The sequence below is a fragment of the Pelodiscus sinensis genome, chromosome 4, assembly GCF_049634645.1.
Source record: "Pelodiscus sinensis isolate JC-2024 chromosome 4, ASM4963464v1, whole genome shotgun sequence".
Classification (NCBI taxonomy): Eukaryota; Metazoa; Chordata; order Testudines; family Trionychidae; genus Pelodiscus; species Pelodiscus sinensis.
Genome location: NC_134714.1, coordinates 116,764,218 through 116,790,809, shown reverse-complemented (window position 1 = coordinate 116,790,809; position 26,592 = coordinate 116,764,218). Strand labels below are relative to the sequence as shown.

The following is a 26,592-nucleotide window of genomic DNA, read 5'->3' as shown; positions in this document are numbered from 1 at the left end:
TTTATCTGATAGCCTATTAAGACTATGGCTCCGAAAACCATGAAGATTTTTGGATTGTGAACTGATGTTATCAATGATGGGATATTTTTAGAAAATTTCTCAGGGTGAGAGCTAAGCTTAGAGTCATGACCTGAGACACTGGTGTGGTCCAGGGTTTTGCACATGAGAAGTCCTTTGTTCTAATCCTAGTCCTTATTCCTTTGTGCTCACAGGTAACTCTGCCTGTCTTCTGGCCTCAGTTTACCTATGTGCAAAACAAGGATAAAATCATTCGTCCTACCTCCCATGCTGTTGGAGGTTTAAACTTCCTATCCAGCAATGCACTTCTTGAAGCATGTTGAAATCAACGGGTCTACCCACATGCTTAAAGAGATGTTTGAGTGATTTGCTGGATGGAGGCCCAGATGCTCTGTTAGTGCTATGTACCGTTATTGATGCTTTTTCTGAAATGTGTGCAAGAACCAGGCTCCAGCTGATACTAGGGATGTAAAAGGTTAACCTTAACAATGAGGCTTACCAGTACTGGTTAACTAGTAGGGGCTGGAGCAGCTGTCAGCCCCACAGGGTCCATCGCAGGCAGGGCTGCTCTGGACAGCCAGCTACAGCAGCCCCTGTCCTTGGTGGACCCCACCACAGAGCCTGCAGCAAAGACTCCTAGGAGGGGCCAGCAGGTCCTGCTCCGGGAGAGCTGACTTCGCTGTGGTTTCTGCAGTATAAAGTTTATATATAAAGTTACTACAGAGCTCGTAGCACATATAACTGTGTAACCACTAGGATTTAGCTGTTACATGGTTACATTTTAAAATGAGTGTTTACATCCCTAGCTGTTGCATTGTTCTGTTGCTGAGGCACCTAATCTCTTCATCTGACCTGCTAAAAGAACCTATTTGAGTGTTCAAAACCTTTTCCGTCTGCAAAACAAAGTAACAGCCTTTTAGCTTGCCATGCCATTGGCATGACACACTGCATGCTCTGCTGCACAGAAGTAGACCAGCTCTGTGTCCTAGGGCATTCCAGATCAGACTCAAAGGGCACAGATGGGCTTGATAAAGTGGCAGCTATGCGGAAGTGCTTATTGCTTCTTCGGCATCACAGGGTGGAGCAGATAAACCACGTAGGTCAGATGGTGTTCCTGTGTCCTCCAGGTTTATGAGACCACATGGGTTTTTAACCTTTTTGTTTCAGGCTGTATGACTGAGCCCTGTCATGCATGGCTGGGCTGTTTTCAAGCAGTGCACAGCTGTGTGAAGACATACTTTCTAGGGTTTCATCCTCACATCTCAATTGCTGGACCCGAGAGTCCAGTTTTTAGAGGTTCAACCTATGTGTATTACTTGTGTCTGTTTCAGGGGTTACACCCTCCACTGAAATCAGGATTACTCCAGTGCAACCAATGACTCTGTGCCTCTTTATACCAGGTGGAACACAGGCTCTGCCTGCCACATGTTAACCGCGTCTATATATGTTTATTACCACCCTTTTCAGTCTGGAGTTTCTTTAATTTTTTTTGGTTGGTTTATTGCAGTTTCTATACATTTGTCCAAATACTGGGCATTTTCTATACTCCAGCAAGATCCCACATTACTGTGGCATCACTCTTTGTTTGGCATGATGAATCCTTTGCTATTTTATTTTTTGTAACCTCTTACGCACTTCCACAGGGAGATTAATCTTGTGGTGAAGGGCTTAGGCTATAATAAAAGGAGATCTTGGTTCTGCTATAAGCTTCCTGTGTAACTTCAAGTGAGTCATTTGATCTTCCTCTTCCTCAGTTTCCCATCTGTAAAATGGGGACAGTGGTAACATTTCCCTTATGAATATTGCCTTTTCAAATGTCATGCCTAACCCCTGAAGTAGTCTTTCATTGCTGCATCCTAAAGGTAATTGGCCTATATTGAGACAGTCTTCTAATATTCCAGATTCAAATACTGTGGGCCTGATTCTCCTTTTCTGAATATCTGTGTTTGGAGTTGAGAAGGACAGAGACAAAGGGGGGTGTTAAGCTGCCTCTTCATATTCTGAGGCTGTGCATGGGCCTGTCTGTTTCCCTGTATTGGTTAGAGCAGCCTCAGAGCTGCTCTAAGATAGATTTTGTGTTGCATTCCATATAGCCCTTGGAAAAGGAGAGAATGGCTCTAAATGCATTCTGGCCAGTGGCCTCACACGCCCAATCCACCTCTCTAGGAGAGGCCCTTAGTGCAGAGGTATTATTAGAGGGTCATTTCTGCAACTTTTAAGATATCTTTAAATTCACATAGTAGCATAAAGGTGCTTAAGTGTTATGGAGAATCAGGGTCTGATTCTTTAAGTTTCCTGTTTTCTTTTCCCCATTTTGAAGAAAATAAGTCTTTAATTGCTAACATTTTTTGCAGGGTACAATGATCTTTGCACTTATTCATTAATTCTTCAGCTCTTTCTTCCTCTTCCTATTTATCATGCTCAGTATAAAATGCACTATATAGCTGCAGTGATTCTGCAGCATCAATAACTGGGTTCCCCCTCCCCCTCAGATTGCTTTCTGAACTTTTCCTCAGATCTCATTAGCATTCTTCAGGAGTTTTAGGGCAAGTATAAAAATGTACAGCAGCTGTTTTATTGTGTCTGTCTCCTTCTGTGTTAGCATCCCTTTCAGCAGAGATTTACAGTCAGGTAGGGTTTTCCAGCATTCCATTTTTTCCGCATCTGGCCCTATGTAATATTTCAGTGATGACACAGATAGGTTTTCGGGTAACTTATTACAACACCCGCCTAGCTGTATTGCTGTCTCATGCTCTGCAGCTGATTCCTGTCTCTGTGCGTGGGTGCAAGTAGTGTGGTATTGTATCGCATGTCCTACAGCACATGCGAATATTTAAACTTCCTTTCCAAGCTCACCTCTTTATAGCTCAGGTTTCAGCAGAGAGAGGGGATAGCACTCTGCTGTAGCACAGCCCTTTGTGATAATGGAATTGTTATCAGGGAAGGGATAAGAGAAAGTTGTGTTAAAAGGAGTTTGTGTCATGCCCAACAAGGGTTGAGATGTTAATGAAAACCTTGATCACTGTAATAATATTAACAGTTAAATGTGGCTTCTATATCAATCACTGGAGCTGACTGAGAAATTTTTTTTTTCAGTTCACGGATTGGATTGGCAAACAAGAAAAAAGGATTTCAGTAGTTTTGAACTGAAATTTATTATTCTTGTTTTTCACCAGAATGAAAAAAAAATTCAGTTAAGACTGAAAACCACCTGAAATGCAACACTAGAATAAAATGAGATTTTTTTTTTCCCTCCAGGGGTTGTTTTGTTTACATTTCAGGTGTTTTTCACAATTTAAAAATAAATCTAAGTTTGAAATGAAATGTCATTTGAAAATGAAATATTGAAAAGTTACTTTTTGCAATGTTTGAGCCCAACTGTATTTTTAGGAACTAAATCATTTTATTTTGGCTGCAACTGTTTGCTAAAATTGATTTTAATTTACAAATAGTGTTGTGGCATTTTGATGCATGAAAAATGCATTTTTGGAAAGTTTATTATTTGCTGAAATACATTCTTTCAGTTCTAGTTATCACTGGCTTTCTCTCATCATAACAATAACCATTAAAACTATTTTAATTTTTAATTAAACACAGAAAAGGGGAGAAAACCAGTAAAAATCAGACTTTAATTGCAATGCTAATCTTTGTTTCCTTTCCTTTACCTGTCTCTCTCACCAACAGCAGTTGGTCCAATTAAAATTTTACCTCACCTACCTTCTGTTTTTACATAGGGGAAAGTCTCTTCTGACACTTTCAGAAACTAATATTCTATCACCATTTTAACTCTTAGCAACTGCACCTTTGAGCCACTAGATATTTCTATCTGTTTTACAGTGTTCCAGAAAGGTGTGGTTCCTGGTAAGCCAAGGAAACAAAGCTCGAACCAAAGCTGTGGGGAAGCTGGGGTACGTCTGCGTAGCAGTGTTATTTCAGAATAACTGATGCTATTTCGAAATAAAAAATGTTCCGTTTACACAGCAAGCCGTTATTTTGAAAGAATGTCTAGATGGAGGACTTCTTACTCCAACTTCTGTGACCTTCCTTTTACAAGGAGTAAAGGAAGTTGAAGGAAGAGTGTTCTTCCTTCAACTTCCTGCTGTATAGACAGCACCAAAAGCCGAATTAAGCTATTTTGACTTTAGCTATGCAATGGACATAGCTGAAGTTGCATAGCTTAATTCGACTTTTTCCCTGCTGTGTAGACTTTGTTTGTATTAGTAATGTGTAGTTTTCTTTAACAAAAGCCACCTGCCTCAGAACTTTGCTATTAAATATTCCACAACACAAGCTACTTCAACTTGTTTATTGGCCCAATGTTTCTTTGTTTCTCCCCCATTCTCTCTCAAAAAAAGTCTGTATTCATTCTAAATACCTAGCGACAAGCTAAACCAAATTCTACTTTGTTCCTCTTCCCACTTCTCAATCCCTTATCTAAACACATTTAATAATTAAGAATTTAAAAATCAGATCTGGCTCTGAATTTTGTGGCTCGAGCCTGTTCTGAATATGACAAAGAACCAGCTTAAAATCTTGATGAGTTGTTTCCCTGGTCTTAACATTATCTAAAAATATTTGTTAACCTTACTGCCAGCATTCCTACACAACTAAGACACAGCCTTGTCATTTACCTCTCTGAAACCATTTCCTACATCCCAGCTGAAGACTTGCTATCCAAGGATTTCCTGACTACAGTGGTTACTGTGGTCCAGAGTTAATAATTAAACAGTCTTGTTTGCTATGGGCTATTCTCTTATATGCTGCATAGGAGAAGACTACAATAGGCATGATACACAAAGTTGACAGAGAAAGGAAACTCCCTCTCTTAAGATAAACCCATGAGTCTGATGTAAGACCTGTTCACTGTTTTTGTGACATGCTCATTGGATCATGAACTTTGGATGGGTTTATTCTGTTGGAGGGATATAGCTCACTTGATATGTTAGGGGGAGAGTGTGTGTGTGGGAGGGAGAGGGGCAGGTGGGAAGAACGGGGAGGGTCTGATCTGATGTTTTGATTCTCACACAGATTGTGAGCACATTTTCCCCGGAAGAGAATGTCTTCAGGAATAAGCTTTCACACACAACACCGAACCAGGAATGATGTAGGAGCACTGGCTGGCAAGACTCCTTCAATAGGTCCCATCCAGGAATCAACTCCTTCATCCAGTCCCACCAGGAATCAACCCTGCTCCATCTCATTCATTTATATTAGAAACTTTCTGCACAGCCAAATGGCCCCGGTGGGGAATTTTATTATGACACCATTACAAGCAGAGTTTTTTATGCATAAATGAGACCAAATCACAATATCTCTGTTACAGCTCTGACACCTGATTTCCCACTGTGCTCCTAAGGAGGGCAACATAAGTGCCTGCCCCCTGGATCCTGGCCGGTAACTGGGGGCTGAAGCCACAGGGCTAACTTGCACTGCTGAAGAAGTGCCCAATGACTAGTTTGCTGTCGGCTTCATCCCACCTGTGTATTCTGTTCTGCAAAGGGAATTGCTATCTGCCTTATCAAAGCAAATCTCGATCCCCTTAGGGCAAAACACACTAAGGATCTTGCATGTAATTGTTCCAGGCAGACTCCTAAGTAGGCAGTGTCTACACTGCAATATTAAGTCAGTCTAACATACCTTGGCATACAGCTGCCACAGTAATTATGTTGTCAGTGCATGTCTGTGCTTTGCTTCTTGTGTCAGAGGGGCTTGGCCTCACCAGGAGCACTTGTATCAATTGCACTGTCAGCGTAGGGCATTGTGGGATGACTCCTGAAAGCCAGGAAGAGCTGAGCTAAGCCACATAGTATCTGCATTGACACGTCATTGAGCTAACACCATTGACTGTGAATGTGGCATTATTAAGTCTAGTGTAGTGGAGCAGTTACATCAGCGGGAATTAAATTTTAGTGTAGACACTTCCATAGTTAGGTCGACGTGAGCTGCCGTTCCTCGTCCATAGACCAGGCCTTAGAGTCACTCTTGGAAATGGTGTAGAAGACCTCAGTCCCAGCCACTTCTAGCGAGAGGCACTGTAGAGTATGGTGTAGGAACCCTAGCCAGGAGGGAGCTACAAATGACTCCAGCCCCAACCATCCCCAGTGAGGAGAAGCTTATTGCAAGCAGCTGTAACAGAAGACAGCGGGTGTCAAGTGTGTGGAGGCAGGACAAAATAAGGAAGATCATTAACAACAAATGTAATTAAGCTTCCCCCTTCAGAGGTTCCCGTTCCAAAAGAGAAAACAAGCAGCACGATAACAATACTTGTTGCCTCTAGTTTCTTCAGCCCGTTAGCTTGGCCCTATGCAGACAGAGTCTCTTGATTTTTGCTTCCTGGTCCCACTGGGAGTTCCCGCAATGGCTTTTGTGTGTGTGCATGTGTTTGTATAGGTGCATAGTTTAATGCCTGAGGTGGGGCTCCCTAGAGCCTTTCCAATCAATCTGGTTTCTCAGCTCACAAAGAAGAATTTCCTGTTTGGACTGCACTGTACCGAGGCACAGACGGTGATCTGTGCAGTGAGCCACCAGCTCTGGGTGCTGTGCTGAGGGCAAATGGCCCCCGCAACAATGTTCCCTTTTCAGGTTCTGAGGTAGGGAGAGGAATCAATATAACCAGGAGAAGAGTTGAGCTGCTGCTAAGGTGGGAAAGCGAGAGGCTGGAAACAAAGAGGTAAGTGATTTCCCACTACTTGTTTCTGTGGTACAAAATGACTTGCCACATTCCATTCTCTGTGCAACCCTATTGACTCCTACTGGAGCTGTAATGGAAATTCCAGTGGGGCTTCAAGCCCAGATGTACCTCCTAGGGTTGCCAGATGGTTTCAACAAAAATACCGGACACACTTGACATGACATCACCATCTACATTACATCTTATTTAGAAAATACCAGATATTGATATTTTCTCATTTATATTTTCTCAATTTGTTTCCCAAACAGAAAGTTCAGATACTGCACTGTCCGGTTCAAAACCGGACACCTGGCAACCCTAGTACCTGCCTCAGTGATAATGAGAGTCTCTCTCCTCAGGAATCCCAGAATGAAGCCAAGCATTATTGCTTGTGATCAGCGTAGTGCTCTGTGGTTTGGGGTATACTCGTTCTTGTGTACAGCGGTCATTTCTTGCCCTTAGGGGAAGACTGGAGGGGCTTGCTTGCAGAATGTTCAATGGTTGGTGGGCAAGAATGGATTTTTGCTAGATTCAGCTCTACTGTTAGCAAGATAAGCAGAATTGTTTGTTGTCCAACATTGGTGTAAGAATAAAGGCATTTCCTGCATGTTCTGTCTCTGATCAAACACCCTGCACGGCAAATAGTACTACTGTGGAATGAGGGTATAGCAAAGGGCTACTCCACATGCGGCTCACGGTGCAGTTTGGGTTTACATGGGGCTCAACACATGGCCTGCGGGTGGGATCCTTTGAATGTGGCCTCCAGTGGGAACATGCTCCACAATGGCGAGGTGTCTCCCATGTCTATGCAACCATACTTAAGTTGTAGCCCTCAGCATGTGCTGTGACAATCATTGTGGCCCCCCGGGCTTCCAAAGTTGAGTAGCCCCGGTGTAGCACCTTCCACCCAAAGTTCTTTAGAGACAACACAGGTACAGCTCTGTTGTAATGCAGCCATCTCTTGGACTGTCAGGGCCATAAGTACACAGCCTGTGGCATGCTGCTTGATGGGGCTGAGAGGAGAAGAGATCTGGAAGTAAGAAAATTAGTTCTAAGCCTGACTTCTATGAAAACTACTGAGGGAAGTTTAATGGAGAACCAGTAGGATTTTGATGGTTTCATCCAAAATCCCACGTTAGCTTTGTGGAACTCAGTATATTTACTGTGGCCGGATGAAAAGTGATTGTAGAATATATTACAAAGTAGCATTCAGCTGTCCATTTCTGGAAACATTTCAGAAATATAATGTGCTACAACATGACAATTTGTGTCTCACTCCATATTTTATCTATCGGGGCCAGATCCTGCAGTGACATAAATCAGCATAGCTACTGATTAGGATGATACTATTTTTCACTTGCTGACAGTCTGACCATTCTAGGCCAGATCTCTGGGCTCATTCATGGTACACACAGCATAGCTCCTAGAGAGAGGGAGTGGATGGGAAGGCACCCATAAGAGCAATCTAGAGCAGACTGAAGGTTGCTTTAATTTGCACTAGCTGTCCTTGGCACTAAGGGGCCATTCCAGCACCTGGGGATCATTGTGGGACAGGGACACCACGACTATGCCCCTTTTTGCACATGACCAGCAGTGGCAGCAGTGTAGGAATTGTTATGGCAACTCACCCTTTGAAGATCTTTGGTAGACAAGAGAAATCCTCCAGTAATCCATTAAACCGGCTTTAGGGCAGCTTTGGGCTTCCAGAACTGCACAAATAGATGGAAGAAAGAGGCAAAAGGATGGGGATCTGTACATGGAGAATGGAACCCCAGATCGGGCATCTATTTGCTAGTCTTGCAACGGGATCTAATTCATTATACCAGGGTGGGAAGTGATCTGCTTAGGTCAGATAATATCCAACAGGTCCGCATTAGTTACTAACACAGCTTGGCCATTAATGCCTGATGTAGCATTTATTCCACATAATTCTCCTCTTTCCTGTTTGTGAATTCTCCACAAACAAACTGTGATTTTCTCCACTTTACTAGTCACCAAAGTTATTCACTGCATAATGCTGCCAAATAATTCTTATTCTGCAGACTGGTCACAGGCAGTTTAATTGCCAGTGTTCAGTCTTCAAATTCATACTCTGACTGGACACTAGGTACTTCTTACCTGTCACCACCTCAGAGTCAAAGGCTGAGATTCGAGAGGTATGTAGGGATATTGCTTTCAAACTTTGGGACGTGCTTTTTCTAGGGGGTATGGAAGAACATTTTTGGGGGGTTGAATGGCTTAGGCCAGCCCTGAATGGTGTGGGTGCTTGGGCTGGCCAGCCCCACACAGTGGGGTACGGGGAGACATTCCACCTCCACTCTGGCCCACTCATTTAGTACACTGTGATTTAAATACTACTAAATCAGTAAATCTGGATGTTAGATCTGTTCTTATTAATAGTACTAACTCTCTACGCTCCCCCATTAGAAATCATACTATGCCTGTACAGCCGCTCCCCGAGTTATGACCACCTCCACTTACGACTATCCACACTTACAACCAAAGCGGTCGTAAATGCGGATCCAAGTTACGACTGGCTATCCGTGCTTATGAACAGCGCGGTCACCATGTAACTCTATGGGATCCGAAGTTATGAACACTTCGAGTTACGGACCAAGTGTTGGTCCGTAACTTGTTCGTAACTCAGGAAGCGGCTGGTACTTGCATTGTACTGCGTAAATACACATAATTGTTAATTATTAGTTTGATTACAATAAATATTCTTCAATTTTTGCTTAATATTTCCCATTTCACCAGAATTTTTGCCAGGATCATAATTGTAAATTATTTGTATTTACTGTAGCATTGAGATAGAGATGCCATAGCAGGAGGTGCCTTACAAGTACATTTGAGACAGACCCTGTGCCAAAGAGCTTATGATCTAATAGGCAACTCAGACAACATGGGAGAAAGAGAATTATTGTCTCTGTTAGGCTGTGTCTAGACTACATGCCTCTGTCGTCAGAGGCATGTAGATTAGACACATAGGCAAAGGTAAATGAAGCCGCGATTTAAATGATCACGGCTTCATTTAAATTTACATGGCTGCCGCGCTGAGCTGACAAATAGCTAATCAGCTGTTTGTCGGCTCAGCGCGCTAGTCTGGACGCTCCGCGCCGACATCAAAGCCCTTTGTCGGCAGCCCCGTTATTCCTCGTGGGACGAGGTTTACCGGGGCTGCCGACAAAGGGCTTTGATGTCGGCAGGGGAGCATCCAGACTAGCGCGCTGAGCCGACAAACAGCTGATCAGCTGTTTGTCGGCTCAGCGCGGCAGCCATGTAAATTTAAATGAAGCCGCGATCATTTAAATCGCGGCTTCATTTACCTTTGCTAAACAAACAAATCTACATGGCTCCGTTGATGGAGCCATGTAGTTTAGATGTACGCTTACAGACTGGGGCCTGAGACACAGCGAGATTGAAGGACTTACTCAAGGACACACAGGGGCTGTGTCTACATTGGCACCCCTTTCCGGAAAAGGGATGCTAATGTAGACTTCGGAATTGCAAATTCCGCGGGGGATTTAAATATCCCCCGCGGCATTTGCATTTACATGGCTGCCACTTTTTTCCGGCTTGGGGATAAGCTGGAGAAAAGCGCCAGTCTAGACGTGATTCTCCGGAAAATAAGCCCTTTTCTGGAGGATCTCTTATTCCTACTTGAAAGCCATGAAAGTAGGAATAAGAGATCCTCTGGAAAAGGGCTTATTTTCTGGAGAATCACGTCTAGACTGGCGCTTTTCTCCGGCTTATCCCCAAGCCGGAAAAAAGTGGCAGCCATGTAAATGCAAATGCTGCGGGGGATATTTAAATCCCCCACGGAATTTGCAATTCCGAAGTCTACATTAGCATCCCTTTTCCGGAAAGGGGTGCCAATGTAGACACAGCCAGGATGTGTGTAGCAGAAAGGAGAGCTCAACCAACATATCCTGGTGCCTTAGATACAAGTCCTTCTAGGAAACTCATTTGTCACAATATTCACGAAAAATAAACACAGAAAGGCCTGCAGTGTCACCTGAAATGAATCCAAATAGTTGAGAAAATATTGGCTGAAAGCATTTTTCAGTAGAATAGTAATAGAGATGTAGCCGTGTTAGTCTGGTCTTGCTGAAACAAAAGACAGGACTATGTAGCATTTTAAAGACTAACAAAATGGTTTATTAGGTGATGAGCTTTGGTGGGCCAGACCCACTTCCTCAGATCAAATTGTGGAAGAAAATTGGCATGACCATATATACCAAAGGGATACAATCAAAAAAAAGTGAACACATATAAAACAGACAAATCAGATTTTAGAACAGAGGGGGAATTAATTGGGGGAGGTTAATGTCTATGGGCATGTCTACACTGCCACCCTAGTTCGAAATAGAGTGGCTAATGTAGGCATTCGAACTTGCAAATGAAGCCCAGGATTTAAATATCCCGGGCTTCATTTGCATGTTCCTGGATGGGCATCATTTTTAAATGCCCGTAGTTCGAACTACTTGCCTGTGGCAGGAGGAATATCGGTAATTCGAAATAGGAGCTTTAATTTGAACTACCTAGTTCATGCCGGGTGTAGCCCGGATGCAACCCCGCTGGGACTCCCAGGCTGGGAGGCGGGGCTGCCATCTGTGCTGGGAGCCTGTGATTGTGCAGAAGCCTGGTGGGGGTGGGGGGAGTGGCTGGAAGTCCCCCGCCAGGCTTCTGCGCAATCACAGGCTCCCAGCGCCGATCGTGGCCCCGACTTCCAGCTGCTCCCCCAGCCCATGCCAGGCTTCCATCCGGTGCGCAGATGGAAAAATCAGAGAATACCGGACATTGCACATGTCCAATAGTCTCTGGGTTTTTTTTTTTTACCACACAAAGAGCGCAAATACCAGACTGTCCGGTAGAATACCAGACACCTGGAAACCCTAGGTCCCACTGGCACTTTGCAGCACTGTAACTTGCTGTGCTTTGAGGAGGGGGGTGTTCACACCTCTGAGCCAGAAAGGTATAGCGCTGTAAAGCATCAGTGTAGACTTAGCTTATATGTGATGAGCTTTTTTTGACAGATGTTAACTTAAGCCTCATAAAATCAGCCTGGTATCCTAGCTATGGAAAACAGGCCATCCATCACTGGCTTTGTATATACAGGAACAGGCCCTTAGCTGTGTCAGTCAGCAGAGCATTATTGATGGGAATGCTGATAGGCTGATACCAGTCGAGGGTTTGTTCCTACATAAGTCAGCATCCCTCCACTCATGCCGGGGTGCTATGCAGATTGACATCGGCCAATGAGCTGATCCATAGTGTTAATAGAGCCCTTGGGCTACAGAAGGAATTGGGAAGAGAACAGCACCAGTTTTCTGCAATGTAAAGTAATTAGGTGCCTGGAGACGCTCCTTGGGGAGGTGGCTTTGGGACACTAATCTCTGACCTTTACAACACCCTGTAAAGCAGGAGCGTTGCCAGGCAATTAACAGGCAGTGGGAAAGAGCTGCTGTGGACACCTGGTCCCCGCCTTTATGTGTGCGCACACCCACACCTTAATCTCCGACTGGCACACACCCATTCCCTAGCTGAATGTGACTCCAGGGTGTGTACTGTTGCCAGACATAAATGTTGCATTCATGGCAGACGAAGTCTTTCAGAAGAAAGCTGTCCTGAGGAGCGGGGTGCTAGAGAAGAGGAGGATAACAATAGGGGAGTCGGGCCAGCAACCTTCCCTACAGCTTTCCCCAGGAGTCTCAGCATGGCCTGGCAACCTAGAACTTCTGTAATGCTTTTAAGGTGCGTTTACACTGCACCGTAGCTCAAAATAAGATGCACAGTTTGAGCTACACAAATTACGTATCTTATTTCAATACTATTTCAAAATAGCATATTTCGTACTTTAGTTTCGAATAACCTGCTATTCCAAAACGTCCCTTACTCCTTGTGGAATGAGATCTACAGGGACGTCTGAACAGTGAGCCTGTTATATTTCAAAATATCCTGAAATATCGCTGCAGTGTAGATGTAGCCATAGAAGGAACCTAGTCCCCTAACCAAAGTCCTCGACCCACCTAAATTCCCTCATGGTTTTGGGGGCATTATTCTTATTGCTGTGTCTCTTGGGCAGCGGCAATATTCCACCCCAGAGGGTAGAGGATGAGATCCTTTAGCTCCTCAAAGGGGTGTAGTGCAGCTAATTTGAGACAGTGCTTGGAGATCTGGTGAAAGTTGACACAGGAGTATTTCTGGGCTCCTCTCAGAAAAGTTTCTCTCCCAGAAGGGCCATGGCCTAGGGCAGAAGGGGTGGAGCAGGGCAGGGGCTGACCCCTCCCCCCAATCCTTTGGCCCTGGGGCTCCAGCTGCTACCACTGCCTCAGTACCAGCAGCAGTGGCCAGGAACCCTGGGCCCCTTTGAATTGCGGGGCCCCGCGGTAACTACTCCCTTTGTCCCTCCTATCCGCAGGCCCTCATGGCCACCTCCTTGACCACCTGATCCTCCAAAGGAGTGTACAGGCAAATAACTATGCTTATTGCTACAGCTTGCAACAGTCTTGGGGTTCATTACATAAGAAAATAGTGAATGAGAAGGGAATAAGATAACTGGGAGAGCTTCTATAGCCAGCTGTGGCACAGCCCTGCTCCCCTCTCCAGGGCACGTCTCCAAATTCCCATACAACACTGTTCCTTACAAGGGGGTGTCTTCAAATCACAATCTTTCATAAATATCTCTACGGTGGCTGGAGTCTGGACCCAGCATCTGGCTGGTTTAGGAATAGGGGTGTATGTGGCATTTTTGTTCCAGCATCTAAGTGCACAGTCTGCGTCATAGCTCAGAACTTTGAGCACCAGCATAGAAGTCTAATAGGCAGCAAGGGCAGTAGAAATTCCTGCTCTGGCTCCCTTAAATGTGACTGGGAATACATTTCTAATCTGACTCGCTATACAGAGCTTTGAGCAGGGAAGTGCACACAATTAGAAACCCAGTATTCTTTACCTGGGGTGTTGTACACACCATATTGGGTTATTAAAAGTGCAAGACCATGAAAAACCTTATTTGCGTTTCGACATTTTTATATTCTCTCTCTCTCTCTCTCTCTCTCTCCTCCCCCCTTCCCCACATCAAGAAGCCAGGAGGGAGATAGGCACAGGTTTATTTCACTTTTGTACTTTTGTTTACAGTCAGTTTCACTTTCTGATTCACAAGTACTGCCACCAGTTAAGGTTGGTGTCACTGCAGGGGAACATTTAAATGTAAAGATTTTTTTCACTGAAGTTAAAACATACTTCATTAAAGCACTGACTAATAGATGCTTCGGAGTAATTTTACTTCAGACAGATATATGCTCAGGATTCTAAAATGCCTTTCTTTAGCACTGAATAGAGTCCATTTCTTGTTCTGCCTGCCTGTTTGGAAATTTACATAGGACGCTCAGAAGTGCTCAGTGTTAACTAAACTCTGATCTCATTTGCTGCTAAGTGCTATCACGCTACAAGTAACAATAGCACTGAATTTAATACAACTGTTAGTTGACGTTAGTGAATCACTTTGAAGAACAAAAATCTTGGTGTACATTTATTAGGGTTATGACACATTCTCAACAAAACTCAGTCAAGGGAAGTTTCTTTTTTAGGAATTTCTCTGCACACCTCTCTTTGCTGAGTGGCGAGCAAAAACACTTGCATTTTCTCGTTAATTGGAAAAACTTAAAAAACAACAAATAGTTATACATCATCTTAGAGACTACCAAAAAACGTAAACCCACTTCTTCAGATGAATGGAGTAAGAGGTCCAGGGCAGTGTTCCTTCTAAGCAGCATGGCAGCACAGCTTCACAGGTGTTTAATCAGCCCCAGCCCCAGCCCCAGCCCCACCCAGTCAGTCAGCTTGTGCACAGAGCCCTGAGCCTCTGACTGGGCAGGACTGACTAATCACCTGTGAAGCAGTGCTGCCACACAGCTTAAAGGGAACACTGGTCCAAGGTACAAATAAAGCAGAAAAAGAGAGGGGATGAGGAGGGAAAGAGAAGGAAAAAATATTGTCAATTAGGCTGTGTCTAGACTGCATCCCTTTTCCGTAAAAGGGATGCAAATTAGACACATCACAATTGCAAATGAAGCTGGGATTTAAATCCCCCCCGCTTAATTTGCATAAAAATGTCTGCCGCTTTTTTTCCTGCTTGGAGCTTTGCCGGAAGAAAGCGCCAGTCTAGACGCGGCTCTTTCAGAAAATAAAGCCTTTTCCGAAAGATCCCTTATTCCTTATTTTAAGAGGAATAAGGGATCTTTCGGAAAAGGCTTTATTTTCCGAAAGATCCGCGTTTAGACTGGCGCTTTTTTCCAGCAAAGCTCGGAGTCAGAAAAAAGCGGCAGCCATTTTTATGTAAATGATGCGGGGGGATTTAAATCCCCACTTCATTTGCAATTGTGATGTGTCTAATTTGCATCCCTTTTACGGAAATGGGAGGCAGTCTAGACACAACCTTAGAGTGTCTGTGCTAAATGAGGCTAATAGAGTGGGCTGTAAGAACCCAGTGCTTCGTGTTTTTATGGCATCAGGGTGTGGAATGTAGCAGCCTGTCCAGGTCAGTCTTTGTTCCAACCTTGATTACAGGTGTCAGTCTTGTAAATGAAACCAAGTTCTGCAGCTTCTTCCCAGCTAGTTTTTGAAATTGCTCTGTCACTTTTAGATCAGTTAGTGAGTGGCCGGCCAACTTAAAATGTTCCCCAACAGGTTTCTGTGTGTTACATGCTCACATTCAGTAAGGGGCTGCTGGGAGCCAAGATAAATAGGCACATACTACGTACTGTCCGTCACATCAGTCTGGCATGGCATGTATAACTATGATGCAAGGAGGAGCCCCTCACAGCTGGCTTTAATTATTGAACGGCCAGTGCCCATCATGTTCATGGTTGGGGGTTGCACACTCCTGCCTGGGGGAAGAACCTTGTATAGTGTAGACATTCCTAGTAATAACATTAATAATACCTAGAGCTTTTCAGCAGCAGAGCTGAGACTCAGAGGCAAAGTGACTTACCCAAGGTCACCAAGCAGGGCATTAGCAGAGTCAGGACTGGCCCAGGTCTCTTGAGTATGGGCTCCATCGGCTAGCACATAACTGCCTCCAGCTGAAGTGTCTACGAGGGACTTCACTGATTGCCAACTCATTATTACAGCAATTTTTCCCTTTGCTTCTCCCACAGCTCACATTAGGCCTGATTGTGTGACCCTTTGTGTGCAAAGCTGAGCTGTGATTCACAGCCACCCCAGAAAAGACAGTGGGTCCAGTGCTACAGCATTGATGGTGGGAGACAGGAGAGGTGTGATGTATTCCAGGTTCCTCTGTCACTTTCCTTCTCTGTGTCTGTTTTTCATCTCCCATCTTTTGTCTCTCCCACCTCAATAGATTTTTGGGCCCAGGGATGTCTGTTACTGTATGTATATAAAACACCTAGCTCCATGGGGCCCTGACCTTGGTTGGTGCCTCTAGGTGCTAGTAATATAAATAATTGATATCACTGGCATTAGTTGTGTGAGTAAGGGCTCAGCTGAGAAATGGGACCTGGTCCACTGTAGGCATCCTCACATACACACATCCCAAACCTCTCTTCACCTTGTTTATTCGTTTAATACTCAATCTCTTCCTGTTAATTCTGGGGAAAAGGGTGATGGATGCTTCCTGGAAATTGATGGATGACACGACTCTTCTTTCTTTCCACCTGTCCATGCTGTGATTTCCTGTGTGACTCAGGCTACGGCTACACTGCCATTTTTTTGTGGAAGAGGATATGCAAATTGCGCTCGTATTTGCGTATCTTCTTCCGATTCTTTTTGCAGAAGTGGTTTTGTGGATAAAAAGCCCCATGTAGATGGGGCCATTTGTTGGGAAAAAAACCCCTCTTTTGCAAGATCCCTTATTCCTCAAAAATCGAGGTTTACAGGATCTTGCGAAAGAAGCTTTTCCCCCCCAACAAATGGCCCCGTCTACATGGGGCTTTTTATCCGCAAAACCTCTTCCGCAAAAAGAATTGGAAGAAGATCTGCAAATGCGAGTGCGATTTGCATATCCTCTTTCGCAAAAAACCAGCAGTGTTGCCATAGCCTCAGTGCTGGGGGGCTCCCAGAAGCAGGCCTCTTGTAGAACTGCAGTAACGCAGGCCTGCCTGGGGGATTAAGGATCCAACCCTAGCTGCCATGGTGCACTGGTATAAAGGTAACAAGATGCTGTCTCAGTGCTAGAGGCTGTGATTAACATGGCAGTGCTGATGATGCATTATGTCTCAGGACATACAGAGCATTATAGTGAAGATAGTGTACTATATGATGCAGTTCTTAGTGTCTATTATGCTCCAAGTTTACTGACATTCTGTAATATCATCTGGCCACAGTGTTCTTCGCTTCCTGTGCTCAGTTATAATGTGGAGTTACGGAGCCTGCTCCAGTCCTCTTTTACATTCCATCCCAGAGAGGGCTGTATTTCAGAGAGTGAAAACCAAGCTCTGTCTGTGGTTTGTGATTTTCTCCATTTGTTTCCTGAACAGAAAGCTCAAATACTGGGCTGTCCGGTTCAAAACCGGACACCTGGCAACCCTATGGATCACTGATTTTCTATTCTCAACCCCTCCTTTGCTTCATGCAGATACTCATTTGCTCCATTAATGGAATTCAGGAGCAGGGGTGGGCATAGATGGACATGGAGCAGAAGTGAAACTGCTCTCTGTGGCATCCTCTATTGCCTACTGAGTACCCCCTTTGAGGCTGCTACTGAGCAAGGGGATCCAGGCAATGCAAGTGCAGCTCCTGCTCCAGTGTGCTGGAGAGGTCAGGGCAAAATGGCTCCTGTTTCTGTAGAGAAGGAAATTCCTTTCCTCATGGATCCTTGAAATAGGGTTGGGAGGGAGCATGAACTCCTCCACCTATAGCTCCCCTAATCTCTTCCATCTGAGGGGATGGTTGCTGGATAAGTTCATGAGGGTAAATGGAGCTCTCATCCTCCCTGTCCATTTCCCAATAGTTTCTCAACAGGAAGGGGACTGTCACATAGAATCACAGTCTTTCTTAAATAGGAACCATTTACTAAGGAAAAACGCAGATGACGTCACACTCAAAAAGACTTCTGAATAGCTTGAATCCCAGCTTTGTCTCTCATGGACTTTTTCTTTTGTTTTCCATATCACCTGCATTTAATCATAGCGAACAAAATGAGTTCAATCCGCACTACCACCCCGCCTGCCCCCAGTAACCTCACGACGACCGCTGCTTTGACCACTGCCACGCCTAGCTTCATCGATGGCATTATTAACAAAATACCACGTGAGTATATTAGAGGTGGCAGAGTGAGCACAAGAGTTGGATTCATCATGAGCCAACCCTGCATTCTGTTAGGGATGCCAAATCCCGGTTAATTAGTTAACTGGTTAAACATGATGTTTAACTGGTTAACCAATTAAAGGGGGAGTGGGTGGGAGGGGGCACTCCAGCCCTGCTGGGTTGGAGCGGCTCCCCGCTGGAGTAATCCTCATGCCGCAGGCAGGGGCGGTTCCAGCCCAGAGCAGACTGGGGCTGTTCTGGGCGGCTGGATCCCCTGCCTACAACATACACAGGCATCCCCTGCCTACAACATACAACATCCCCTGCCTACAACACAGGCATATGGATGCATCCCCTGCCTACAACATACACAGGCCTGCTGCAGACAGAAGCTGGAGCAGCCCCGCACCCGCAGCAGGCAGGGAGCTGCTCCAGGCCCCACCGGTTAACCGGAACCGGTAAACCTCACCTGTTAAGAGTGATGCTTACCGGTTAACCAGTTAACCTTTCACGTCCCTGCTTTCTCTATTGGAGGCTGCTAGAAGAATTTCTCTGTCACGCTAACTGCTGCCTCTTGGGGAGAAGGAATAATGATGCGAAGAGGGGCACCCCTTCTGTCTCTAGAAAGAGCGTTTCCTCTGCAGCATTGCAGCTGTGTCAGGGCTCATCTACACTTAAATCCCCTGAATTGCTTTGAAAATCTCAACCTGTTCCTCTACTCAGCTACCCCCATTTGAAATGAAATTACATTGACCATTTGGTTTTATCTGATACTTCTGAATTCCTCCATTGGTTTCAAAGCACTGTACAAACACAGGAGAATTAACTCTTACTCCACCCCATGTGGTAGGACAGTGGTTTTCAAACTTTTTTGCTCATCACCCTGTTGAAGAAAATTGTTGATGCTTGTGACCCAAAATACTTGGACTAGAGTGGGGGCTCTGGGTGGGGCTGAGGATGAGAGTTTTGGGCTGTAGAAGCAGGCTCTGGCTTTGAGGGGGGTCAGGGCTGGGGCAGGAGGGGCTTACCTCACGTGGCTCCTGGTCAGTGGTGCAGTGCGGGTGCTAAGTCAGGCTTCCTGCCTCTTCTGGCACCACAGATCATGCTGCGCCCCAGAGGCAGCCTGCAGCAGGTTCCCAGCCAATGGGAGTACGGAGCTAGTGCTTGGTGCAAGGGCAGTGCACAGAGCATTCTCCCCCTAGAACAGGGGTGGGCAATATTTGTTGATGGGGGCCACTCCAAGAATTTGTAAAGTGTTTGAGGGCCACACTCTTCCATATCAATGGAGAAAGTGCGGGGTCTGGGATGGAGGTTGGGTGCAGAAGGGAGCTTGCAGTAAGGGATTGGAGTGCAGGAGAGAGTGTGGGGTCTAGGAAGGAGTTTGGGTGAAAGAGGCACTTGTGACCTGGGCTAGTGGACTAGGGCGCAGGGGTTTGAGTTGTGACCTTGGGCAAGAGGGGGCTGTGATCTGGGGCAGGGGGTTGGGGTGCAGGATCCGGGAGGGGATATGGATGCAGAGGGGGGCAGAGTGTTCGGGTTGTGACCTGGGGCAGGGGATTGGGGTGCAGGATTTGGGAGGGGATTTGGAGGGTAGGGGGTCAAAGGGTTGAGGTGCCAGAGACAGGCTCTCACTGGGAAACTTACCTGCTTGACTCCCAGCCAGCAGCCTTCTTAAACAGACTCCCAGCCTGCCTGCCCCAGCTGCAGGGGCCATGTGGTGTTTGAACAGCTAGGAGCCTGAGGAGAGCAGGAGAGGGCAGTTTGCAAGCTGACTGTTGTCAACAGGCAGCTCCCATTGGCTGGAAACTGGCCAATGGGTTGTGCTGCGGAGCGGGAGCACCGCATGAACCCTTTCCTCCCTCCCCCGGGTTCACAGCTGTTCAAACAGAGCTCCACAAGGGCTGCTTTTCTCTGCAGCATGCAGGGGGCAGGCAGGGAGGCTGCCTGAGGCTTCCTGCTCCATCCACGGGCTAGATCTGGCAGCTTGGCAGGCTGGATCCAGCCTGCAGAGGGTATTTTGTCCAAGCCTGCCCTATGAACTGATCTGCTTCTGGGGCGCAGCACAATCTGCAGTACCAGGGCAAGCATGTAGCCTGCCTTAGCACCCCCACTGGTCACCTGATCGCCCTGCAGCAACACGTACGTCTAGACTACAAGCCTCTTTCGAAAGAGAGCGTCTAGACTGCAACCATTTCTTTCGAAAAAACTAGCTGCTTTCTCGAAAGAGAGCACCCAGGCAGTCTGGATGCTCTCTTTCGAAAAAGCCCTGTTTGCATTCAAGAACGCCTTTTTTCAAAAAAGCACTTTCAAAAAAAGGTGTTCTTCCTTGTAAAAGGAGGTTTACCGCAGTCAAAAAAATTCCTGCGTTCTTTCGATTTAATTTCAAAAGAATGCGGTGGCAGTCTAGACGCAGGGGAAGTTTTTTTTAAAAAAAAGGCCACTTTTTTCGAAAAAAACCCTGTAGTCTAGACACACCCCTCATGTCTGACATTCCACGACTCAGTGCTGGGTCGCGACCTGTAGTTTGAAAACCACTGTAGTAGGGAAGTATTACTTCCCCCACAGACAGCTACTGATTTTAGGCCCGGGGAAGATAAGGCCAGACTTTTCAGGTGGGTGTGCTGAGCATTAGACAATTAATTAGTCCATATTCCAGTACATAGTCACCGTGGCCTAATTTTCAGAAGTGCAGATCACACGCAGCACCGAGTTAGTTCAGACAAGAATGCAGAAGTTCAACATCTATGAAAACAGAGCACTTTTACTTACGTGCCTACTGTTGGTGCTTAAACTCCACCATTTGGACCTAGGTGATTTCTCCAGGGCCAGATTATAACTCAGGAGTCCTGCTAACATCCTCTCCTTGGAACCAGGGATTATCTAGACAGGCATTTCGTAACAGTGATCTAACCCCATTTGTTTCTCTCTTTGTTTCCCCAATGATGCAACAGTGCCCAGATGGGCTCTCATTGCCATTGCAGTCGCCGCAGGCCTTCTCCTAATCCTCTTCCTCATCTGCATCATCAAGTGCTGCTGCTGCAAGAAGAAGCACAAGAAGAAGGAAAAGCTCAACTTGCAAAGCATCAATGGCTCCACCACTGCCAGCCTGGTACGCTCCTCCCACTGTCCCCCTCCGCCTTACTCCCTGGCTTGTTGGCACACTCAGAAGCAGCAGCAGCAGCATGTTCTCATGCCCGGAATGACAGGGCTGTAGAGATAAGAATGTATGGCTGTTGCCACAGGCTTACAGCTGGGGTGGCTTCTGCTCAGAAAAGACCTCAAGCTAAACGAGCGCTGTGCTGCAGGGCAGAATGAGGACGGTTTGGCAGAACTTCCCCAGCAGCCTGACCCAGTTAATGACATGAGTTCCCCATTTTCATGAGCTCCAGACTAATCACAGAGGGAAACAGAGGAAGGAAAACGGAAGTACATGTTGCCCTCCACTTTGGAGTCTGGGACCAACCCGCATGAGAGAATTCTTTCATTAGTGTGGTGGAACCTGATGTATCAATGTCCCTTTTGGATGACTGGGGCTTATTGATGGAGCCTTGCACAGAGCTGCTGACTGGGGATGTAGCATATTGGGCAGTTGACCCCAGGGCCCAGTGATTTTCAAGGGTCCAGGGTAAGGGTCCAGGGTTCTGATCCACCACTACAACAGTAGGGCCGGCCAGAACCCCGTAGCCTTTAAATTGCTGCTGGAGCCCCGTGTGATGTTAATGTCTTGCTGTCTCTGCCCTCACCCCTTCCATCCAAAGCCCCACCTTTTCTATGATCCCGAAGCCAAGCCACCACACACATTGCCCATGGACCAGCAAAGTCTGTGGCCAGCCTTGGCCTTTTATAATCAGGAGGCTATACTGATTTCTGTGTGCCTGGTTCACTTCACTGTGGCTGCTCCTTAGATTCTTATTCCCAGAATGTTGTCAGGATCCTTTCATCATTTGTCATAAATATAAACACAAGAACATAAGAATGGCCATACTGGGTCAGACCAAAGGTCCATCCAGCTCAGTACCCTGTCTGCCAACAGTGGCCAATGCCAGGTGTCCCAGAGGGAGTGAATCAAACAGGTAATGATCAAACGATCTCTCTCCTGCCATCCATCTCCACCCTGATTTTAAACCAGTGACCACCAGGCCTGCACACTCCTGGCCTGGAAGAACAGTGTGATAAGCTTGGGGTTCACTTTTAGGAAGAAGCCAGTAGTTTGGGCTGGCAGCATCATCTACATATTGTCCCTAGCCTCCAGCCAAGGGGAAATTCCAGAGATCCCAGTTCTGGACCTTCACGGGCACTGTTATTTTGTAAGACACTTGCCGCTTTCTTACTGCAGGTCCAGCCAGATATGGACGATTTGGAGTCTGGGCTCGAGGACGAGAAGCGAGGCAGGCTGCAGTATTCCCTGGAGTATAACTTCCGTAGCCAGGAGGTAAGACTCGTTATGCCAGGGTGAGCTACCCAGCGCTGACAGGAGTGGCAGGAAATGCCTTTTTCTTGCACAGTCAGATTCTCCTCCTTCACAGCCTTCCAAACCCTCTCCTTTCAGAGCCAGCTCTGCGCCTATCCCCCTTCCCTGCCCTCCAACAGCCAGCCAGCCAATTCTCTGCTGTGCACACAACTATTTCCTCCCCTAAACCTGTGGGCAAAGCTTCAGACACCCACCACCTGGTCATCAGGGTCCCTAGTGCCTCCCTGGCTACTGATCTATAACAGCGCTCCCCCAAATTGCTTCCTACAACAAAAAGCATCTGCCATGCTTGTCTGCATGTAGCCGACAGCCACCCAGAAGGAGGCAAACCTGAGCCAGAGCTCTCACTTCACATGGAGCTTTTTACTCTTGACATTTTTCAGATGAAGGTTGGAGTGAAGCAGGCAGCAGATTTAAAGGCCATGGACAGCGGGGGGACCTCGGACCCATACGTTATTGTCTATTTAACATCTGATATGAAGAAGAAGTATGAAACCAAGGTTTACCGGAAGACGCTCAACCCGGTCTTCAACGAGACCTTCACCTTCCAGGTGCGAAACACTCCCAGCCACTCGCTCTCATCCAGACGACTGCTCTTGAGTCACGGCCTGTGAGCTGAGAGCAGACCTCAGAGAGCTAATGTTGACCCTGCACAGCGCAGAGTCACTGCTGAAGGGGCGAGAGTACGGTAAACCGGTAAGCAGGATGAGGCCATGATCCTGTGCGTGAGGGTACGGCTGCATGTCCAGTAAATCCCTCCTGCCTTGTGGCAGGAGTAAGACCAAGGGGGAGAGACGCAGAAGATGCAGGTCTCCTCAGGCCCACCCATTCTGACCCAGGTGCCCCTGTTCATGCCCTGGATTCTTGAGAATAAAGAAACAGGGGCTGAGATTTTCTTTCATTCACACTTACACCACAGAGTGGCGCTGTCACTACCCAATGTGCCACATTGCCACCACAGGTTGTTACTCTTTTACCATGGGGGTGTTTGTTCTTCTCTCACCCAGAAGAGCAGAATGCACCGCAGGCTTGCAGCGGGGGAGAGAGACGTCTGCCGGGCCATCTCTCCTCAGCTCAGACTCACGCTCTGAGTTTTCCCCTAGCTCCTGTCCCTCCCCCTTACATCGTCCTCGTTACGGAGCCAAATGACCTCCTTAGCTCAGCAATTACCACCCAAGGGTCATTAATCCCCAGCAGAAACTGACTAATTGGCTTTTACGAAGCCTGCACTCTTGCCAGAGCTGCAGCAACCAAGGTACCGCTAATAGTGCCCTGTCTCACTGACCTTCATCGCTGCTGCCCTTGTGTGTCCCTCACTCATGTGTGCGCTGGAGCACAAGCAGTTTGCTCTCTCTGTTGGGTAGCACCACATGTGCATTTGCTTTCTTTGGTCTCCCACTAAACACTGGAGGCCTCCAGGTTGTGGGTTCAAGTCCCCCCCTTGCCCAAGGTGCTGCCAGGTAGCTACCACCAGCTTCCCTAAGGCTGGGAGCTGTGGGGCAGCCAACATGAGGCCTGCCCTAGCCCTGGCCCTGTGTCCTGCCAGTGTCTTCTGCAGAGTCTGAGTGGGAAAGAAGGACTTGCCTCCTCTCATTGGTCCTCCCTGCAATTTATCACAGAAACAAATCTGCCCCTTCCCTTTGCTTTCCAGGACCTAGGGGGTCCCTCCAGCTTAGGGCTGAATGACCATGGAGGCTGAATGTCACTCTGGGAAAGGAGAGCCTGCCCATGCCCAGACGTGTCCTCAGCACAGGAGGAAGAGGAGTGGCAGCGGTGTGAGGCTTCGTCTACACTGCTCTGTAGTTCAAAATAAGATGCGCAAGTTGCATATCTTATTTCAAAATAGCTTATTTTGTCATTTGGTGCTGTCTACACAGCGCCAAATTTTAAAATAACCTTCTATTCCAAAATGTCCCTTACTCCTCATGCAATGAGGTTTACAGGGACGGCGGAATAGTGAGCCTGAAATAACAGGCTTGCTGTAAAAACTTGGGAATAGTTATTTCGGGATATTCCGGTATCCCAGAATAGCGCTGCAGTGTAGACGTAACTTGAGGGAAGCTCTGTCACAGCTCTGCTGTGCCAGACTCACGAGACTGACCTGTAACACAAGAGCATGATGGTGACATTGTTCGCTCCGCCGCAATTCCTGTCTCATCTCCTCCCCGCAGATTCCCCAGGCGGAAGTGTCCGAGTCCAGCCTGGTGATGCAGATCTATGACTTCAACCGCTTTGCCAAACACGACATCATTGGTGAGGTCCGGCTGCCACTAGGCGACTTCGACCTACAGCACGTGATTGAACAGTGGCAAGAGCTTACCGCGGCCAGCAAGAGGGAGGTGAGTGGCTGGAGCGAAGGGAGCAGCAAGCGGGCAAAGGGAAACTGAGCCAGTGGTCAAATATCTCACAGATCTCCCCAAGATTCTACCACCTTCACTCCTGTGGAGCAGCACCTCCCTGGGCAAGTATTTCTGCTGGGCTAAGACTGTGGCAGCCCTTACTCAATTGCACAGAGGAGCAAAGCCTACCCTGGTGGCTCAGATATCTACTCCTGACACAGCAAGGAGAGCAGAGCCATATTCCCTGCAAGGAGCCATCAGAGAGGAAGGGATGGAGAGGTGCAGAGTGGGAGGAGTTGTCCCTCACCTACTAGCCAGAATGGATGGCCAGGACTGTGGGTAGTAAAGTGCTCCATGAATCTGGGTGAAATACCCCACTCCTCCCCCAAAGCAGGAGGAGAAGCACATTTGGAGCTAGAGTAATGGCCAAAAACAAAGATTGAGTTCATGGATGAAAGTTGGGATGGGGGAGACAAGCCCACAGCCCCACCCCTTCTGCCCAGGCCCTGCCCCCTATACCACAGGGAGTTAGGAGGATATGTAGCCCCAGCCTTGGGGCACCGGGGAGGGAGGTGGAGGTGTGGCACCAGCCTTCCCGGCCCAGAGCACCAGGGAGGGCGGGTGCTGGGGGCAGCAATTCTCCACCTTCCAGTACACCTACAGTAGGTGTTCTGAGGCGGAGTATGGGCGGGGCCATGCCTGGTGGTTTGGGAAGGCTGTGCCTTCCCCCGCCTAGAATATCTGCTGCCCCTGGTTGAGTTGTTCTGTCTGAGAGATAAGAGAAATGCCACTTCTGCTAAGGTAGTTGGATATGGATGCAGGATGGCCAAGCCCAAGCAGTCAAAAGTCATGAGTCAGCCTCCTCTCCTCCTCCCGAAATATCATCCATGACCTGACTTCAAAATCATAAGGTTTTTCAAAATAAAAAATCTTAGAATCTTTTTAGTGGCCTTGCTTTTGGAGCCATTAGGGTTCACATTCTCAAGCATTCCTCTGCAATCACCAGGGCCAAAAGACTAGGACTTTACTTTTAAAAAAGTTGTTAGAGAATGAAATTTATTTTATAATGACAGAACTTCAGCAGCTGGGGTTTTAAGAAAAGCATCAAATATTATGAGATGCGTGATATAAATCACAGGAATTGGCAATACTTTCTAGTCATGTGGCATTGTTTCTGTTCTTTGGTTGGATGAAATATTACTAACCAACACAGTGTGAAATGCAAATGTGGAAGATGACAGTCAAATCTGCAATTTAAAATTCATGCCGTGCTGGTTACTCACTTTAAATTATACCACTTATGTAATTAGAGTTACATAAAATAGTTACATAAGTTAATTATTAGAAAGTTATGCAAATGAATTCCATCAGTTACAACATGGACTATAGTTTGTTGTCCCGATTGTAATACTCACACTTCACAATTAGAATAAATTACAGGCCAGGGAATGTCTGAGCAGTACATTTTTCATTTTGTGTAGTTACAAAACTGGATGGTTCCTTGGTGTGTCTGTAGACAACTTGCAAATAGGAGAAAAAGGTAAAATTGAGTGGAAAGTTTAAATGTAAATAGTCCATAGTCTATTGTCTATAGCCCATGCTCTAACTAATGGTACTCATTAACACAATTTTCTATTCATCTGATAGAAATCCACAATGGAGCATGGAGCAGACCTGCTCAAAAATGTGCAAATTTGTCAACATTTCAACAAAAATCTGGGACAGTATTTTCAATGACATTTCCCTGAAAATATTGTCCCACTTTTTAACCAGTTGTATACTGGGTCAAAATGTTGGAAAATTGGCAATTCCATCAAAATGTCAACAAA

General features: G+C 46.5%; 1 protein-coding gene across 1 annotated transcript in view; it reads left to right on the top strand.

The window, feature by feature from the left end:
• Positions 1-6,319: 6,319 nt before the first annotated feature.
• SYT8 (synaptotagmin 8) overlaps positions 6,320-26,592 on the top strand; it is a 29,224-nt gene continuing 8,951 nt past the window's right edge. Inside the window, exons 1-6 of the mRNA XM_006134926.4 lie at positions 6,320-6,688; positions 17,837-17,956; positions 20,905-21,062; positions 22,290-22,385; positions 22,808-22,975; positions 24,596-24,763. Coding sequence (XP_006134988.1) covers positions 17,845-17,956; positions 20,905-21,062; positions 22,290-22,385; positions 22,808-22,975; positions 24,596-24,763 — 702 coding nt within the window. The 5' untranslated portion in view covers positions 6,320-6,688; positions 17,837-17,844. The remainder of the gene's footprint in view (positions 6,689-17,836; positions 17,957-20,904; positions 21,063-22,289; positions 22,386-22,807; positions 22,976-24,595; positions 24,764-26,592) is intronic.